General features: G+C 37.9%; 1 protein-coding gene across 49 annotated transcripts in view; it reads right to left on the reverse strand.

Annotated features, from left to right (window-relative positions):
* CLASP2 (cytoplasmic linker associated protein 2) overlaps window positions 1-20045 on the reverse strand; it is a 322288-nt gene that overhangs the window by 149577 nt on the left and 152666 nt on the right. For all 49 annotated transcript variants that reach the window (XM_087945672.1, XM_087945669.1, XM_087945644.1 and 46 more), the window contains one exon: window positions 7002-7137. In XM_087945672.1, coding sequence (XP_087801798.1) covers window positions 7002-7137 — 136 coding nt within the window. The remainder of the gene's footprint in view (window positions 1-7001; window positions 7138-20045) is intronic.

Below are 20045 nucleotides of genomic sequence, written 5' to 3' on the forward strand. Positions count from 1 at the left end.
CTGGTGCTGACCCTATACACCTCGTCGAATTCCTTAAGTAGATCATCTTTTTCTTTCTCTAACAGTTCAGCCAATAATCCTGCCATTAGTTGCTCTAATTCTTCATTCTTCGATTCCTCCACATTCTGAAATCTCAAATATGCCGTTGCTTTATCCATTTCAAGATGGACCAGGGAGTCTTCCGTTTCTCTGGTTACGTTATTGAATTCTTCGTCTGCCCTTTCTAATTTCTTCTCTATTTGTTCTGTCCTTTCTATATTTCTTTTATCTTTATTTCATTTTTTCCATCGCCTGTTGCAATGTCCCTATCTTATCCTCCATCTTAAGTATATCTGCTTTCATTTCCGCTTTGAGCTTACCCATCTCTTCCTTTAATTCACTAATGTCCGCTCTAGTTTCATTATGGTTCTTAATCATTATTTCTTGCATTTTGGACATTGATTCTTGCAAAGATAGTAGGGTAGCTTGTATGTTGGCATTGGAGATGTTAGGTTGTTTTTCTCCTGTTAGAGATTCTTCAATAGTTTTTTGGATTGTTGGTGAGGCTGATGTCAAAGTAGTCGTTAGGGTTGGGGTAGTCTTCCTTCCTGTTTTCAGGGCCGTAGTTGTCGTGGAGGTCATCTCTTTTAGGATTTGTTTTTGCTGTTGAACTATGCTAATTATATTGTCCCAAATCACCATTCAGTGTTATTGCTCCTGAATTAAGGATTCTGTTCTATTACTTCAGTCAGATATATAGATGGGCAGTCTATATTCCCGTATTATAGAGCACTATCCGATATTATATAGTATTCTTTAAGATAGGATTGTATGCCAAATATAAATATTCATAACAAATAATATATCAAATCAAACCCAGTTACCACTTTAAAACATTCCTAAAATTTCCAAATCCCTATAAACCTTTATCTTATGCTATAGATGAATATTAATATTAAATATTCTAACTATTCTAAATCAGTAGTATTTTACAATCTTTGTTGTTGTTAATTATTCAAAACAAACAAATCAATTGGCACTGAGATCTGTGAAATCAGTATACCTTTACATAAATGAATTTATAAATGTTATTAAGAGAAAAAGAAAGAGAAGAAAAGAAGAGAAAGAGTAGAAAGAAAGAGAAATTTACCTTAACTTCAGAAAGTCAATAAGCGGAAGACAAGAAATTAAGTTTGTAGAAATACTGCAGAAATAATAGTATAGAAATAATGCCCAGGTGGTAAAGAGATAGAATTTTGCGATCAAACTCAACGCTAAAGATTTTCGGTTTTTGTATTTCTTTGTCGGCACACCGGAAGGAGAATGGTGAGAAGTGCTGACTAATCGCTGTCAGCAGTCAATCTTTCCCAGCCTTCAGTTAATCTCTTTCTTCTTCCTCTTTTTCCTTTTTTCCTTTTCCCCACACTTTTAAGTCCACTTTTAAGTCCAATGTCCAAATCTCTAATCGCTTAGCAATCTGTCCTACAAACAGTGCTAAATAGGGTCTATAATCCTGTTACGCTCAGTTCAAAGAGTCAATAAATCGCTTTCAGCGCCGCGTTTCTTTCTCCTCCGTCACCTCTTTCCTCTTCAAATTTTATCAAGAAACTAATCCCAAATAGCAAACCACTCACAAGTTCAAGTCCTCCGATCTCTTAGTTTTCCGGTATTCTTCTTCTCTCCACAAGTTTCTCCTTTCAGACGCTGTGATCCACACTTTCGCTTTAACGATCAAGCCTTTCCACCCACACTTGTCACACTTTCGCTTTTCAAGCCACTTTTCTGGCCGCTTTTCTGACCAGCTTCCAAAAAATGCTGCTCACATCCAGGAAAAGAAATCTCACGCCAATCTCACTCTTCAATACTATAGTCTTTCTGCACCTCTTTCTACTCCGATTTTACCGGCTGTCACTTTCTCGCTTAGTCACATTGGTGGCAGACCGGGCTTTGGAGCCGCCATAGACTGGCAGCTGGCTCTTTTGCGCTGGGCTCAGGGGCTCTTCCCTTTGTTGCCAGGAGGTTGCCTTCCCCCACACTGCAACCCGAGAGTTCCCTATGCTGACACGAACCTCTCCGGGGTTCGTGTATCCTCTGGGGATCGCTCCAGACACAAGAAGAGGTATTCGGAAACCGCAGCTGGTCTTCTCCACCTCTGCACGTCCCTGTCCTCTGTATAGTGCAATATTAATGCAATATCAGGAGTTTTCAATTCAATGTATAGAATGTGAAGGATGTGTGTTTGTGTTTATTTTCATAGTCATAATGTACACTGAAGATTGTATTTAATTTTATTGTACGAGGTGCAATGACAATATAGTAAAGTAAACTAAATCTACATATCTGATGTTGTTGATATTTCTCCCAGCAATCTTAATTCCAATTTGTGATTCATCTAGCCCCGCCTTTCTCATGATGTGCTCTGCATATAAGTTAAATAGGCAGGATGACAGTATACAGTCTTCACAAATTCCTTCTCAATTTTGAACCACAGTGGTTCCATGTCCAGTTCTCACTATTTCTTCTTGACCCGCATATAGGTTTCTCAAGAAACAAATAAGATGGTCTAGTACTCTCATCGCTTTTAAGAACTTGCCACAATTTGTTGTGATCCACACAATCAAAGGCTTTAATGTAGTCAATGAAGCAGAAGTAGATGTTTTTCTGGAATTCCTTGCTGTTCAGACCTAGGCTTCACAAAATTACAAAACAGACTCCTTGTCCCAACAAAACCCCTTTTTATTAGACTGATGTGAATTCCTATCATTCACATCTAGCAAAGTCCTGGCAAACAGTCTTTCAAGGATAAATTGCAACCACAAACTTTATCAGGCTTGGAGAATTGCTAGGCCGATAGCTTCCAAGTGCAATGCTATACAAGAAAATACTTGGCAAGGAATCTCTGAAAGTCACAAACAAATTTCACACTAATTAAATGAACTAATTGTCTCCTGCAAACATCATTCCCCTTTTGCTCCTCTTTGTTCCCTATAGGAGGGGCCATTCACTGTCCACCTGTGGCTCTACTCCCGAGTCGACCCTTGTTCCTTAACTGTTCCCTTCTCCTGGTAGCTCTACGCATGCGCACATTGGGAACAGGCTCCAGCTGTTCTTCTGCCCCCACTGATAGCCAACTCCAAAGGCAGCTGATAACTGTCAGACAGCCCTGGCCCCATCTCTGCCTCTGACGCAGAGCACTTATCACTTATCACTTCCCCAGACTCCAGGACTGGCCCATGTTCCCCCACAATCTCTTCACTATCTGAGTCTGCCACCAGCTCTGCTGGCCGCTGGCGGGCCACAACATTAGCTTTCTCCATGATCCAGCATATGTTGGCAATTTGATCTCTAGTTCCTCTGTCTCTCTGAAATCCTGCTGTACTTCTGGTATTTCTCAGTCCACATAGTGCTGGAGCCTAGCTTGTAGGATTTTGAGTATAACTTAGTTAGTATGTGAAATGAGTGTAATGGTGCAGTAGTTTGAAGATTCTTTGGCATTGCCCTTCTTTGGAATTGGAATGTAAACTGACATTGTCCAATCCTGTGGCCATTGTTGAATTTTCCTAATTTTCTGGCAAATTGAGTGTAGCACTTGCACTGTATCGTCTTTTAAACTTTTGAATAGCTCAGCTGGAATATTGTCACTTCCACTAGCTTTCTTGTTGCTCAGACTTCCTTAGGCCTATTTGACTTCACATTCTAGGATGTCTGACTCGAGGTCAGTGAACATCCCATCGTGGTTATCAGGGACATTAAGCTCGTTCTTGTATAGTTCTTCTGTGTAATTTTGCTACCTCTTCTTAATCTCTTCTGCCTCTATTAGGTCCTTGCCATTTTGGTCCTTTATCATGCCCATCTTTGCATAAAAAGTTCCCTTCATATCTCCAATTTTCTTGAAGAGATCTCTGGTCCTCCCTATTCTATTGTTTTCTTCTATTTCTTTGCACTGGTCATTTAAGAAGGCATTCTTATCTCTTCTAGCTATTCTCTGGAATTCTGCATTCAATTGGGTGTATCTTTCTTTTCTCCCTTGCCTTTCGCTTCCCTTCTTTCCTCAGCTATTTTTAAAGCTTCCTCTGATAGCCATTTTGCTTTCTTGCATTTCTTTTTCTTTGGGGTGGTTTTAGTTGCTACCTCTAGTACAATGTTGCAAACCTCCATCCATTAGTTCTTCAGGCACTCTGTCTATCAGATCTAATTCCTTAACTCTATTTGTCACCTCTACTGTATGTATATTCATCAGGGATATGATTTAATTCACACCTGAATGACCTAGTGCTTTCCCCTACTTTCTTCAATTTAAGCCTAAATTTTGCATCAAGAAGCTCATGATTTGAGCCACAGTCAGCTCCTGGTCTTGTTTTTACTGACTATATAGAGTTTCTCCATCTTTGGCTGCAGAGCACATAGTCAATCTAATTTCTGTGTTGACCATCTGGTGATGTCCATGTGTAGAGTCGTCTCTTGGGTTGTTGAAAAGGAGAATATGTTTGTTATGACCATTGTATTCTCTTGACAAAACTCTACCAGCCTGTGCCCTGCTTCATTTTGTGCTCCAAGGCCAAACTTACCTGCTATTCTGGTTATTTTGGCTTCCTACTTTACCATTCCAATCCTCCATGATGATAAGGACATCTTTTTTGGTGTTAATTCTAGAAGATGTTGTAGGGCTTCATAGACCGGTCAACTTCATCCTCTTCAGCACCAGTGGTTGGGGCATAGACTTGGACTACTGTGATGTTGAATGGTTTGCCTTGGATTTGAACTGAGATCATTCTGTCATTTGGGAGATTGTATCCCAGTACTGCTTTCTCTTTTATTGACTATGAAGGCTACCCCATTTCTTCTGAGGGATTCTTGCCTGCAGTAGTATATCTGATGGTAATCTGAATTAAATTCACCCATTCCTGTCCATTTTAGTGTGCTGATTCCTAAGATGTCAATGTTCAGCCTTGTCATCTCATTTGACCACATCCAAGCTTGCCTTGATTCATGGATCTTACATTCCAGGTTCCTATGGAGTATAGATCTTTACAGCATCGGACTTTCCACCACCAGATACATCCACAGCTGAGTGTCCTTTTGGCTTTGATCCAGTCGCTTCATTCTTTCTGGTGCTACTAGTACTTTGTTCTTCCCCAGTAGCATATTGGACACCTTCCGACCTAAGGAACTCATCTTCCGGTGTCATATTTTTTTGCTTTTTGGTAATGTCCATGGGGTTTTCATGGCAAAGATACTGGAGTGGGTTGCCATTTCCTTCTCCAGTGGAAGAAGGTTAATACATTTTAAATCTAAGTACCAGTCTAACTCTAAATACCAGTATTAACCCTAATTACTAGCTGAAGACTGTAATTATAGATGTTGACAATTAATTCCACATTTAATGTACCTATGAAATAGCATTTCCTATACTACTCTTCTTATTTCTACCGGGTGAATGTTTCCTTAAGCAGAAACAGTCAATTGAAATCTAATCAGCAAATTACGAGGGGACTGGGACTTCCATGCATACCTTCATTGACATCACACTTAATGTAAACTACAAGTAATTCTGAACCTATAACCATTTGTAGCAGCAATTGTTCCAAGTTATAACAGCACTGACTATATGATTGTTATCATAGTCCCTGATGTTCTGTCCCAGTGTCCCTCAATCATGGGATGTTATTGTGATCTGGGCATGGCAACCTGTCTGCATTTACACCTGGTGGACAAATGTCCTGTGATTATGTAATTGCCATTTACAACCTTCCATTCTGGTTCCTCCAGAAATCGAATGGAGAAGCTGGCAGAAAATTTTGCAAGTCACTGGGATAAGTCTACCTCAGCTGCACATCTTCCTCAACTCCTTTGTGCTTGCATCAACCATTTGTATATTTCCTTGCACTGTCTCCAACCCACGTGGTACCTCTTGCACACCTTCCAGCACTCTCCATGATCTACATGGTCTCTTCCCCAAATTACACCTTGCCTCTTATAGACTTCTGGGCAGCCTTCCAAACTTCCAGCTCTCATACATCCCTCATGCCCTTCTCCAACTCATGCTGCACCATTTGCACACTTTTGCTGACCAGCAACAGCCATCCCAAGCTCCACTGTACTTATACTGAATCTTCCTGTCCACCTGTGCACTCCCTTGCTCCCTCTTCCATCTGACATCAGGTTCTCATTCACCTGCCTGCTTGTTTGCAAGGTTTCTGGACTTGCAGCTTCCTGCCAGCTTTCCCACTGACTCTAGTTGTTGGAAGCTGGGAGGAAGTTGTGAAGAAAGAGCAATAGCACTTAGACTTATATACAGTTTCCCAGTGCTATACAGCCCTATCTAAGTGGTTTACAGAGTCAGCATATTGCCCTCAACAATCTGGGTCCTCATTTTACCACCTTGGAAGGATGGAAGACTGGGTCCACCTTGAGTTGGTGAACTGCTGGCATTAGGCAGTCAGCAGAAGTAGCCTGCACTACTGCCTTCAAATTACTGTGCCACCATGGCTCAAGTACTCCCTTAGCAACCCATTATCCTCACTTAATGACAGCAATGGAGACTACAGGGATTGCTGTCACTTAACAATGTGGGGATGTGACATCACAGTTTTTGACCGCATCACTTAATAATAGAAATTACAGTTCCAGTTGCTGTCACAACTCAAGAACTACCTAACCTATACCTTCATTTTAAGTTCATCAAATTTGATTCTATAGGTCCTCGACTTACAAACATTTGTTTAGCAACCATTATTCACTTCTCAACTGCAATGATTAATAACCATGATAAAAGGTCAGAAAACGGGGTTTGGCTCACTGAACAACATAAATTCTGGTCCCATCTGTGGTTGTAAGTCAAGGACTACCTGTATTTGGGGTTTCTTTGTTTGAAAGAAAGCATTTTTATTACCATAGAAGATTGTCTACCTACAGCAAATGTACAGTTTATTTTGCTGAAAATAATGCTTGGTTATTAGTAATCATTAAGTTATATGCCTAATTAGCAGTAACTTTTTAAAGTAACATAGAAATATACTCACACGGATAATAAATCTAATAGCTGCACATCCAGAAGTTGCCATTACTTTGGCGCTATTAGGGACCAGGTTAAATAGAGTAGGCACAATGGCTTCTGCTCCATGGTCAAACTTGTTTCCCAGAACTGTTGAAAGATGGCTGCATAGAATGAAATAAATCAAATTATCAAAATTCATTCAACTGCTAATATAAAAAATTTCAACAACTCATTATATCACAATATGCTTTCTAGAATATTTAATTTCCCAAAACTTATTATTTGACATAAGCCTTTAAGAACTTTCCTACTGGGTTTCATCAGCATATATTTTAATCCAAATTTCCTTCCCCAACCCTAGCCAGCCCACGCTAGCCAGCTAGAAATGATAGAATGCTTATTTTTAAAAAATATTAAGTACAGGTAGTCCTCAACTTATGACCACAGTTGAGCCCAAAATTTATTTTGATTAGTGAGAAATTTGTTAAGTGAGTTTTGCCCCATTTTATGACTTTTCTTGCCACATTTGTTAAATGAATCACTGCACCTGTTAAATTAGTAACACAGTTGTTAAGTGAATCTGGCTTCCCCATTGACTGTGCTTATCAGAAGATTGCAAAAGGTGATCACATGACCCTAGGGCACTGCAACAATCATAAATGTGAATCAGTTGCTAAGCATCTGGATTTTGATCACGTGACCATGTGGATACTTCAATAGTCATAAGTGTGAAAAACGTTCATAAGTCAATTTTTCCAATGCCAAGGACTATATGCATACAGCCCTTCAAAAATTAAGTTTTCGTTCTAGGTTCCTTGTCATAGTGAATACGCATAGACCTATTTGAGAAATCCATGTCATGGTGATTCTTTGCTTAAGAGAACTGAAAGTGCTGACATCATGGTGGAATGGCTGTGGCTAGTGGACCTTCATGAAGCTCAGCTGATTTCTGCTTGCCTGGAAGTCCCTTGGGGCCAAAGTCACCCTGTAGGGGTGATGAAAATAGGAAGGGCTCTGTGGACGTTGGTCTCTTTGCTGGATCCAGAGAAACTTCCTGACAGGCGGAGAAGATGGCCATAATGGCTGAACCAGAGTTGTGACAGCTGGAACGAAGAAAGCACGAAAGAAAAGGCAGAAAGAGAAACAGTGTATTGGATATGGGTAAGGATTGCCTAATTTCTACTTAGAATTAAATTCAGTTCTTCAGAAGTACTTTTAAAAAGAAAGAGGGAGAAAGAGGGAAGGAATTGTCTTTCTTCCCTCCAAAGGAAAATGGTGAGTGAAAGTTTTGAGTTGATTATAAATCTGTGTGAAAAGAGAGAGAAGCGAATGGAAGGTACTATCTAAGATATGGATATGTACAATATTCCTTTTTTTAGTTGTTTTTCCTTTACCTGTGGTTATAGCGAGTTCCTCCTTAAGGCTTTTAAAACTTTTGGTACAAACGGAGAAAGTAAGGGCGACACCTACTGGCTAAGACATATAATAGGGAGAAAGAAGTGCAGGACAAAGGAAATATTTTGGAAGTGACTAAGTTAGGTAAGAGACTGAATTTAAACACTTTGTTTTGGGAACTGCTGCACCTGGTGTTTAGAGATAGATTGAAGACAGAATTCATTCTGGAAACTAACCTGGGAAGAACAAGACAGTTGGTGGTTACAGTGAAGAATCCCTTTTGAACTTTTGTGGATTATAAATATCTCTGACTGACTGATGGAAATAGTGGAACAACATGAACCTGTTTTGAGAACCTGGGAAAAGACCTCGGGACTAGCTTGATATCTTGGATTATTGGAAAACTAAAGGCTGGGGGGCTCAGTGAGCCTTATGCATTACAAATACTAATTGACAAAAGACAAGATAGAACAACTTATGTCCCCAAAGATTGGTTGGAATTGAGGAATTGGACTTGTGATCTGGTCCTTTCTTATTTGCCACGTGGGGTATTGAAGCGTTGGGGAGTTACCTGTGGATAGCTTTTGGGCTGTTAGTGGGGCTGGTGATGGGAAAAAGGGAAACAAGGAATTAATATTAGCTGCTGAGATGACAAGTATTCCAAATTTAACCAACATAGGAAAGAAAGCATCTTCTACACTGTCATCAGCCTCCTCAAGTCCATCCAATCAGTGATGAATAGAAAGCATGCTGCAGCAAAATAAATCAAATACATTTCAAAAGGAAATGCAAGTGATGCTTCAGTCGATACAGGAAGCCATTACGAAAAATCACAACGAAATGAAAAAAGAGATAGTTAAGAATGATATGGGTGAAGAATGATATGGGAGAGATGGAAGTAAAAATACAAGATCTGGATGAAAAATTTGAGAACTTTCAACAAATAACAAAAAAAAAGAACAAAGAATTCAAAAAATGGAGGAGAAATCAGAACAAGCAGAGAAAAAAGTTAATGAAATAAATCAAAGATTGACACAAGCAAAGAGTTGGAAAATCCAGTGATAATGCTGGAAACAAAAAAAGCAGTCCACTATCTAAGATTCCAGAAAATAGAAGAGGAAAAGGGGAAGACCTACCAGACATAATGAAAGAGCTATTGGCAAATGCATTAGGGATTGATAAGCAGGAGATGAAGGCAGACAGATGAAATCTTTAGCATATATGAGCTACGCAAAGAGATACAAGCTTCCAAAAGAAGTACATGTGAGATTTATGAAAAAATCGATAAGAGATGAAATACTTAATAAGGCAAGAGATGAACCACTACAACATAAAGGGAAACAACTACAACATAAAGGGAAACAACTGGTAGTCTTGAAACAGGTCTCTAGGAGAGTAAGAGACTTACTGAAACAATACCAATTCTTGACTATGATGATGATTAAATACAATGTAAACTTCAGATGGCTGATACCTAGTTAGCTGGCATGAAAAAAGATACAGACTGGATTCACTGGATAAAGCAATGGAATTCTATTATCATCATTTTAATATGGATGATGGACAGGAAGAGGGGAGAAACAGAATATAAAGATCAAGAAGAATCAACAACGGAAGAAAAGTATATACAAGAAGAAAGTGAAGTTGAGAAAAGAGAACGAGCAGAGCAAGAAGGAGCAAGAGCAAAGGACCAGAGAGAAATAAGAGCAATTATGAAAATAAGATCTATATATAAGTAAAGCAATGCAAGAAGAAATAAAGATGCTGTCAATTAATATAAATGGGATGAATTCCCTCATGAAAAGGAAAAAATATTCACAAAATTACAAAGATTAAAATTAGATATAATATCTTTACAGCAAGTACATATTAAAAAGCACCATAATAAATTATTAGACTATCCTAAGTTGAGGAAACTATACTCTTCATTATAGCAACAAAAGATGGTGTTATATATTAAAGAAACAAAAAACGCTAAACAAATTTTCAAAGGTGAAGAAGGGAGAATTTTGATGGTGGAAGTGACATTAAATCAAAAACAGATATTTTTAGTAGCAATATATGCGCTGAATAATGGACAGGAAGAATTTTATTAAAAACTTCACAAGAAGATACTTGAAATAGAATATGAAAATATTTGTCTCATAGGAGACTTTAATGCAATAGTTGATACAAATCTGACTATAAAAGTAAAAGTAAAAAAACAAGGAAGTCCTTATTTAGAACTTTCTTTAAGATGGCGGAAGAAATATGTATACAGGATATTTGGAGAGAAACCAACTCAGAGAAAAAGCAATATACATTTAATCTAACAGACATCAATTTGGTCTAGAAGATATAATATGGATGTTGGCGGAATTAAGCACAAGTGTGCAAGAGATAGAAATAGAAACAAATATATGGGCTGACCATAATCCAATAAAAATCATTTGGAAGGAAAAAAGAGAAGAGTAGGATGGACTCTGAACCAATTATACTAAAAGGCAAAGAATTTATACAGATGATGGAAAATGAAATGGGATTTTTCTTTAAAGAGAACAGGAAAGGGGAGACTTCATTACAAAATGTTTGGGATACAGTGAAAGCATATATTAGGGGATTAGCTATTACCTATATAGCGAGGAAAAAATAATACCAAAAGACACTAGAAGAAGAGCACCAAAACTTGAACTACAACTATAAAAAGTACCACAAAAGGTAAATTTAAAAAACCAAATAACACAATACAGTGGAATCTCGGGTCACGACTGTAATCCATTCCAGGATTTCGGTCGCAACCTGATTTGGTTGTGACTGGAGCAAGACTGACTGCACATGCAGGTAGGAAAAAAAATGGCGCGGCAGGGGAAATCGCTGTGGCAGGGAAAATCGCTGCAGCTGTGTTTGATCGCCACTTGAGGATTTGTTTGCAACCAGAATGAAACATTTAGTGGATTTTTTTGGTCAGCACCTGATTTGGTCGTGGTCAGAAGCATGACCCGAGGTTCCACTGTATTTGGAAAAAGCTAACTTACCAAAAGTGTTTGAAATGATGAAGAATATGCTAAATGAAAGAATAACAACAGTAGAACTAGTAGAGACGGCTAAAAGACAAAAGAATAATAAAACACCAGGTCCAGATGGACTATCAGCAGAAATCTATAAAAATCTACAAGATACACTAAGCTTGTCAATGTTAGAGGTATATAATGGAAGTTTTATTAGTAGCCAAGATACCACACACACGGATGGAAGCTAATATTACTTTAATCCCAAAAGAAACTCATATCTAACACAAATAAAGAATTATAGACTGATATCTTTATTAAATGCAGACTGCAAAGTATTTGCTTCAATAACAGCTGAAAGACTCAAGAGATTCTTGAATGAGTTTATACACTCTGATCAAAATGGGCTTCTACCTAAAAGGCAAATTAAAAAATAATGTGAAAATTATCTTAGATACATTGGAATATTATGAAGTACACTGTGAAAAACAATTGGTATTGATCTTTCTAGAGGCTCAAAAAGTTTTTGATAATATAAATTGGCAAGTGTATGGACTTTGTAGTGTATGGACTTTGGCAAAAAATTTATAAACATGATCAAGGCAATTTACACAAATCAGAGAGCAAAAATGATTGTGAATGGGGATGTGACAGAAAACTTCTATATAAAAAAGGCACAAGCCAAGAATGTCTATTGTCCCCATTATATTTATATTAACACTAGAAGTGTTAATTAGAAATATTAGATCCAGAAATAAAAGGAATGGAAATAAAAAAAGAAGAGTATAAATTGTAAGTATTTGCAGATGACCTGGTTTTTATATTAGAAGAACCATTAGAAACGGGCCCCAAACTAATAGGAAAAATAGAAGAGTATGGAGAAGTTGCAGGACTGAAAATTAATAAAGAAAAAAATTAAATATTAGTTAAAAACCTTACAGATAATCAGAAACATGAATTGACAAAGATAGATCTACAGATAGTAAACAAAGTGAAACATTTAGGAATTTACTTAAGAGCAAGATGTGCAACAATTAAAGATGATAACTATATAAAGTTAATGCAACGAATTAAACTGTATTTGGAGAAATGGAAGAATCTACAACTTCCAATGATAGGGAGAATAGCTACTGTAAAAATGAATATATTGCCGAAACTACTTTTCTTATTCCAAACAGTACCGATAAAACTAGAGAAAAAATATTTTGAAGAATTGAAAAAAATAATTTTGAAATAGATTTGGCAAGGGAAAAAAGCAAGAATAGGACTGAAAATGTTACAGGAGTCTAAATATAATGGGGGGTTGGGTTACCGGACTGGGAGTTGTATTACCACACATCTGTACTTGGATGGGTGAAAGAATAGATAAATTTGAGTCATAGAAGGTTATTATTACTGGAGGGCCATGATCCTCAATCAGGGTGGCATGCCTTTCTGTGGTATGGAAGGAATACAGTACATAGGTATTTTCAAAGGCACTATGTGAGTTTATTTTCAGTATGGGAAAAAGTTAAATAAAAAAACTATAGGAAAATACCAGTCTGGCTTTCTACAATGGAAGCATTGATACATCCAAATATTGTCAACTTGGAAAAAAATTGTATCCTACAAAGACATCTTAAATGAGGAAAGGGAACATAAAACCAGACAGGAGTTACAAAACCAACAGATGGACTTAGCTTAATTGCCACACCTGCAAATACAATCTAGATATGAGAAAGATGCAAAAAACATGGTATTTCTATAAAGAACCAACAATACTTGATCAGATACTATTAGGGACAAATGAAAAATTGATAAGGGAATTATGTAGTTACCTACTAAATTTAAAATGGAAGATGAATAAGTAAAAGAAACAATGATAGTATGGGCAAAAAAATTCAGCTATGCTATAGTATTAGATAAATGGCAAAAACTTTGGGATAGAAATTACAAACTGACAATGGCTACAGTATATAAGGAGAACCTTTAAAAAATGTTTTATAGGTAGCGTCTGCCACCGGCAAAGATATTTAAAAATATGTCTGCCAAATGTTGGGAATGTAACCAGACACTAGATACCTATTATCATATGTGGTGGACATGTATGAAGGCAAGAAAATACTAGACGAAAATACATACATAGTAGGAAAAGATGATTAAGCAGCATTTTGATTTAAAGCCAGAAATATTTTTGTTAGGTATAAAACCAGAAAGCTATGATAAAGGAACTATATACTTAAGGCTTCATGTATTGGCAGCAGTGAGAATTCTATTTGTACAATATTGAAAAAATGAGAACAGCCCACCAGACGAAAACATAATTTGGAAAATATTGGACTGTGCAGAGATGGATAGATTGACATTAAAAATAAAAGATAAAGGAGATACGTTTTATCAATGAGATATGTTTTATCATGAGATATGTTTTATCAATGGTTAGACATAAGAGGTAGAAGTTAGAAAAAGAAATATTATTGTTGTGCATGTAAAAGATGAATGTTATGTATGACTATAAATATGCTAGTATAATTACAAATAAGCTAATATAATTATAATTATTGCTATAATTACTATGTATATTATTATTATTGCTATTAGTATGTCTGTTGTTTTTTTCAGTAAAATGAAGTGCCTGGACAATACACAGTTTTCAAAATACTAATAAATAAATAAATAAATAAATAAATAAATTTAATTTAATTTAATTTAAAAAAAGAACTGAAAGATGCTATGTATGAGATGGAAGACTGCCCTGGAAGATTGTTGGTAATTTCAGATACAGCAATAGAAAGGTATTATGCCCTTAGTAGAGTTGGACTCTGAGGGAGAGGAGGAACAGCTGACAGGGAGTGGAAGTGTGGCTCCAGAGGTTGTGGAGGGGGCTGGGCAGAGACCGACTGGGCAGTCAGAGGAAGCACCAGGTCCATCCCCTTTGCATCCTAGGACACGCAGAGAGGAACGGAGAAGGCAACAACTTGGCTTACGGGAGAGGAAGCAGCCATGATCCTCCTCATTGGTTGCAGCTGGGGAGACTAGTATATAAGAGAGACGATTACAACATAGCGTTGCCAGAAGCAAAACGTGTGTTATTTTGGGCTGAAGTTATCTTGGTTGGCGTCCTTCCAACAGACTGTGCCTTGTTATCTCCTTGAATTTGGTATTTACTTATCCTGGTCCATTGTGGAAATTTCATCCTTATAGTCCGTTTGGTGTTTTATTTTACTTCTATTTGCTAATTAAGTTCGGACTGTATTGCTTTTTTTTGAAAACTATTTTTGAGTATGTTTTATCTCCAAATGAGAATTATTGAACAGGGGGCCAAGTTGGAAGCATTAAAGGACATTTATTTACATTTTGGATTTTGTTACATTTGTGTTACACTCCGGGTCATCACAGAAAGGTGTTGTAAGAATGAGTATTTGTCAAGAGAAGTGAAAATTGCTGTGTTTAACAGCATTCTTTTGCCCATTTTATTAAATAGTAGTTATATATAGGTAGTCCTGGACTTACAACAATTTTAGGGACTGTTCAAACTTACATTGGCGCTGGAAAAAGTGTCTTCTGACAGTTTTTCACACTTATGACTATTGTAGCATCCCCATGATCATGTGATCAAAATTTATGATGATTGCAGTATCTCAAGGTCATGTGATCCTATTCTGCAAACAAAATCAACAGAAATCCAGATTCACTTAACAACCATGCAATAGTTCAAAAAAGGTTGCAAAGTGGAGCAAAAAAGGTTGCAAAGTGGGGCAAAACTCACAACTGTCTTAGCAACAGAAATTTTGAGCTTAATTATAGTCATAAGTCAAGGACTACCTGTATCAGAAAAATAAAAAGTTAAATACATAGGGCATGAGCTACTTAAAAAGTGTGTACAGTGACACAACTAGAGATGGAGTCAAGTATAATAGACTGAAGCAGGGGTCACCAACCTTTTGGACCTCAGGGACCACCAAACTCATAATTTTAAATCCCAGGGACACTAACCGGTTCTGTGGGCGTGGCCAAATTTGTGGGTGTGTCTTGGTGGTCATGTGACTGGCTGGGCATGGCTTGTATGTAAATATTATAAATATTTATATAAATATTGAATTTTTTTTTATAAAAAAGAGCAATTTTTACCCAAAATCAGGCAAAGCAGGCAGGCAGATTGAGTTGCTCATAGAATCACAGATTCATTCAGAAATCTATCTATCTGCCATGGGCTAGCTCAATCTGTCACATAAAATTTGCTTGCAAGCAAACTCATAAAATTAACTCACAATACACCACGTATTTAAATATTGATTTTTTTTAATTAAAAAAGAGCAACTTTTACCCAAAATCTCGCAAAGCAGGTAGGCAGATTGAGTTGCTCACAGAATCATTCAGTGATCTATCTATCTGCCATCGGCTAGCTCAGTCTCTCAAATTTACTTACTGTGAGTCTGCACTGAATAATAGAACCTTTAGTCATAAGGGAGGTTTGGCTGTGCTTAAAAGTAGAGCCGAAGATCTAAAGACTAGCTAAAAAGCAAGAAATACAACCATTTCCTGCTTCCTAGTTAATTTAAATCTCCCGGCACAGCAGAACAGATGATGGACGGAAAAAGGAAAAATAGCAATTTAGCAGGCAAGTTTGCCGGGTAAGGAGTGAGTGGGCGGGGAGGGTTCCTACGGGTCATGTGGGTGACACAGACTTGTGTTTCTGCGCAGCCTGGATTAATTGCTTTGGGGGGGGTGCTCTGGGGGTGAGATTTCTCTGCGGCCCACCAAAATTTTCTCAGGGCCCACCAGTTGGCGACCGCTGGACTAAAGGACTGAATATAAAAATGAATGGCAAATCAGAATGAAATACATCCAAGTGATTTGTTCCTATAGAGAATGGATGATCGAACAGAAACACACACACATACACAAACAATGGATAAATCTAGAGAAAAGGAAAAGAAAATTATGGTTACATGAAAAAGATGTTAAATTAATTAGAATATAAGCATAACTTTTTGCATAATTTTGCATAATTTATTTTGGAAGGAAATACTGAGATGAGTATGTATGCATGCGTAGTTATAAATAGTATGTCAGCAAAACTATTAAGTGGAACTAGATGCTACAACAGTAAACTAACTTTATACTATTTTTAATGGTTCCAATTTTCTTATATAAAATTCAAGATACTGTATTAACCAATCATGCCACATGCAGTTTAGGAATACAGTGTTTCAAAGAATACATCTTTTTGTAGGGTTCTAGGATTGTATGTAGCGATCCTGCTTACTGTGCGCCTTCTCAATGTTGGTCTCCTTTTTGAATCCCTTAAGGAAGGCTTGCTTATTTAATGTCTTTTTGGTACCAAATATATCCATTTTGGTATACTAAATCTTTTATTATACTATTATGTTACTATTTTATGTTAGTTTTTCCTGCAATCTATATCTGTTTATCTCATGTTGATTTTAGTTGTGCACTTTAATCATTTACTCAATGATTAAATTGTAATTGTAATTTTAGTGCTTAATCCAGTGGAACCATATGGGCTTTTGGATCTATTTGCAAAAACTGAAAGACAAATTATTAAGTAAATAAATTTACATAGACACAGTTATTTCAATACTATTTGATCCTGCTGGATTAAATAGATAATTAGCACCTGAGACAAATGCCATTTACTGATTTGTTTTAGTACTTTTAAATCATTTTTAAAAGTTGCAATAAAGTTGGAATTCAATCTAGAATACCAGACTATAATCATTTTTATATACAGGTAGTCCTTGAGTTATGAATGCAATGGAGCCTGCCCATTCCATTCATAACCCGAGGATTCGTAGAGGTGAATCTTGTATCTTGAACAAGATCACTTCCTGCTTTCTCTCACGCATTTGCTAATTGAATGCACAGCTCATTAAGTGCACATATCTCAGGGTGGGGAAGGAAATTCCTTTTTCAGCACCAGAAGCCTCATCAAGCGGATGGCCGGCAAGAAAGGAGGTCTGGAAGGCCGCACACGGCCCTCTGGGCCTCCTTTCTTGTTGGCCAAGCACTGCAAGATTGCATCCCTTTATGTTTCGGGAAACCCTTTTCCAAAAGCCTTTCTTTTGCCTGCTCCTCCCAAGCTCCGCTGGTGCCAAGCTCCGTGGTGCCAAGCTCCCAAGCTCCGCTGGTGCCAACCAAAGCTTTTTGCAAATGGCTGCCAAAGTCTACAGGAACACAATCTTCCTGCAGGCTTCGGTAAGGAAATGGCAAACAGAGGGAAGGCCTGAAGGACTGAAGCCTTCTCTCCATTTGCAAACATCCAGACTTCAATTTACAGACAATAGAGACCTACAGTGTGAGATCATATAAGATCAATAGCACAAGATCTTGCTCTACTGATCTTGCATGATCTTGCAGTACATTAGGTCTGTGTTCTCTACGAATGCACCAAAAGCTTGAAGTCGGCAAATAAACTGTGATACAAAGGAGATCTTCACAAAGTAAGTGAGTCTCCACAGGTGAAGTGGAGGGGGGGAATAGGCAGGGTGAATGTTGCAGAGCCTCTGTGGTCATTTGTAAGAGTGAACAACTGCCGTGGTGCTGCAATATTTATAATTTCAGGACTTCTTTATAAATGCTAGGGGGCACTTATTGTGTAACTTCGAATGTTTGCTAAGGGAACGCTTCTAACCCAGGGATTACCTGTATGCATACATATATTTATATCATCCAGCATCTTCAAATTTGCTATAGTGATTAAATTATAAATCAAAATATTTAAAATCTAGGGCAACTTCATATACAGCACAATTTAGGAGCAAATGTGGATTTTCCTCTTCTTGAATGATGCATTCAGCAATATGAAACATTAAACAGGGATGATAGAAAGAAGTGGACGTACACAAGCCAACTTCAGATTCCTTAACAAACTGCCTATACCTCTAAAAAAGCTAAACACTTTATATTATGAATAGTATTATGAATATATTATGAATATAATATATATTATGAATATAATAATGCGAAGTTTATCCTTACCTAGGCACTTTAATGTCTTGCACGTTCAGAATTACAAGAAGGAAGATGAACAAATAAACACTGTTTAATCCTCTGAGTGCAAGAACAAACATTTTCAGCAGGCACCCAGCTAAACCCTATTAGAAGAAGTCCTCAACTTATGATTGTAATTAAGCCCAGTATTATAGTTGTAAGTCATAGCAGTTAAATGGCTAACTTAACTTTGAGCTGTGTTACAAAACAGATTGTTTATGCAGGTATTTTGTTAATTACATTATTTATACAGGTAGTTCTCAACTTACCACCACAATTCTCAGTCAATGAGAGAAGTGGTTATTAAGTGAGATGTCATGTGATGGCTTTGCTTAAAAACTGAAATCCTGGCACTCCTGTTGTGGTCATTAGGAGCTCTCAGGGGTTGAAGTCCTAGGTGCCTCGGGTGGATGGGGGAGGCTCTGAAAATACAGGCTGCATGCAAATGTCTTTCTGTTCAGTAGTTGAAAATCTTCCCTGCCAAAATCCAAACAGGATTTTCAGCCCAAGAGGAAAGACACACACAGATTGCACCTTATTTGCCAAGGTCTTCCCTTCCCCGAGGCAGCCCATTATTCTTAACTTAACACACTGCTTCTCCACTGAAAATCCAAGCAAGATTTTTAGCCCGAACTAGCGCATGGCCTGCATCAGGCTTCCCCCATTTTCCAGAGGCATGTGATACTTCTTTGCTCAGGGACCAAAAATCCTGCATGGATTTTAGCTCTGTCTTACTTCTGGGGGCTAGCTGAAAGAGCTCTCCCTACCAAAGAATTTCAGTTCTCTGCCTGTTTGAATTGTTGAACTCAAAGCAGGAACATAACAGAAATCTTTCAACAGACAGCTCTTTCTAAAAACCCCAGAAAGAAGAATGAGTCCTCTTGGCAGGCAGCAGCAGCTTGCAATCTTTCAATTCGACTTTCAGGGAATCTGCAGAGAATATTGTCAAGTGGTGATTACATGATTGTCATGGCCCTATTGGAGTCTGAATTGAGGAGGAAGACGAACAGCTGACAGGGAGTGGGAGTGTGGTTCTGTTGGCTGTGGAAGGGCAAAGTCCGGCTAGGCAGAGCATGGGAGAGGTAGAACAAGGGAGAGGGAGTTCAGAGGAAGTCCCACCCCACCCCCTCTTCATCCTAGGGCACAAAGGGAGGAACGGAGAAGAGAGCAACATGGGTTGCTTGGCTTATGGGGAAGGAAAGGGCCTGATTCCCTTCATTAGCCACAGCTAGGAAGAGTTTAAAAGAGATGCATGCTGAGTGTGGCTGCTACTGGGAGCAAACGTGAATTTATCCTGTGTTGACTTTGGTTATCTGTGTTCCTGGCATCTTCCCAACCGTGCTGAGTTATTGCCTTCACATCTGGAATTCTTGATCCTGCCCTGCCAAACTAGACTGGACTTATAATTACAGTTTTTGTTGTCCACATTTTGGACTTGATTCTCTGCAGCCAAAGGCTGCTCCTGGGACAGTTTTTCTCCAGCCAGAAGGTAACCAGGACATTGGAGGCAAAGTTGGAGCTAATAAAGGGACTCCTACTGATTATCTGACTGTGTTGCCTTTGTGCCATGCCTTGGGTCATCACAATGATTGATGGAAAACAGCTGTAAGTGTGAACAGGATGCCAAGCATCCAGATCACAATCATGTTCCTACAATTTCGTGGTGACATGTTTTAATGGTCAGAAACACTTTA

The sequence above is a fragment of the Notechis scutatus genome, chromosome Z (genome assembly GCF_049901735.1).
Source record: "Notechis scutatus isolate UNSWTSFEM ecotype Mainland chromosome Z, rNotScu1.2, whole genome shotgun sequence".
Taxonomy (NCBI): domain Eukaryota; kingdom Metazoa; phylum Chordata; class Lepidosauria; order Squamata; family Elapidae; genus Notechis; species Notechis scutatus.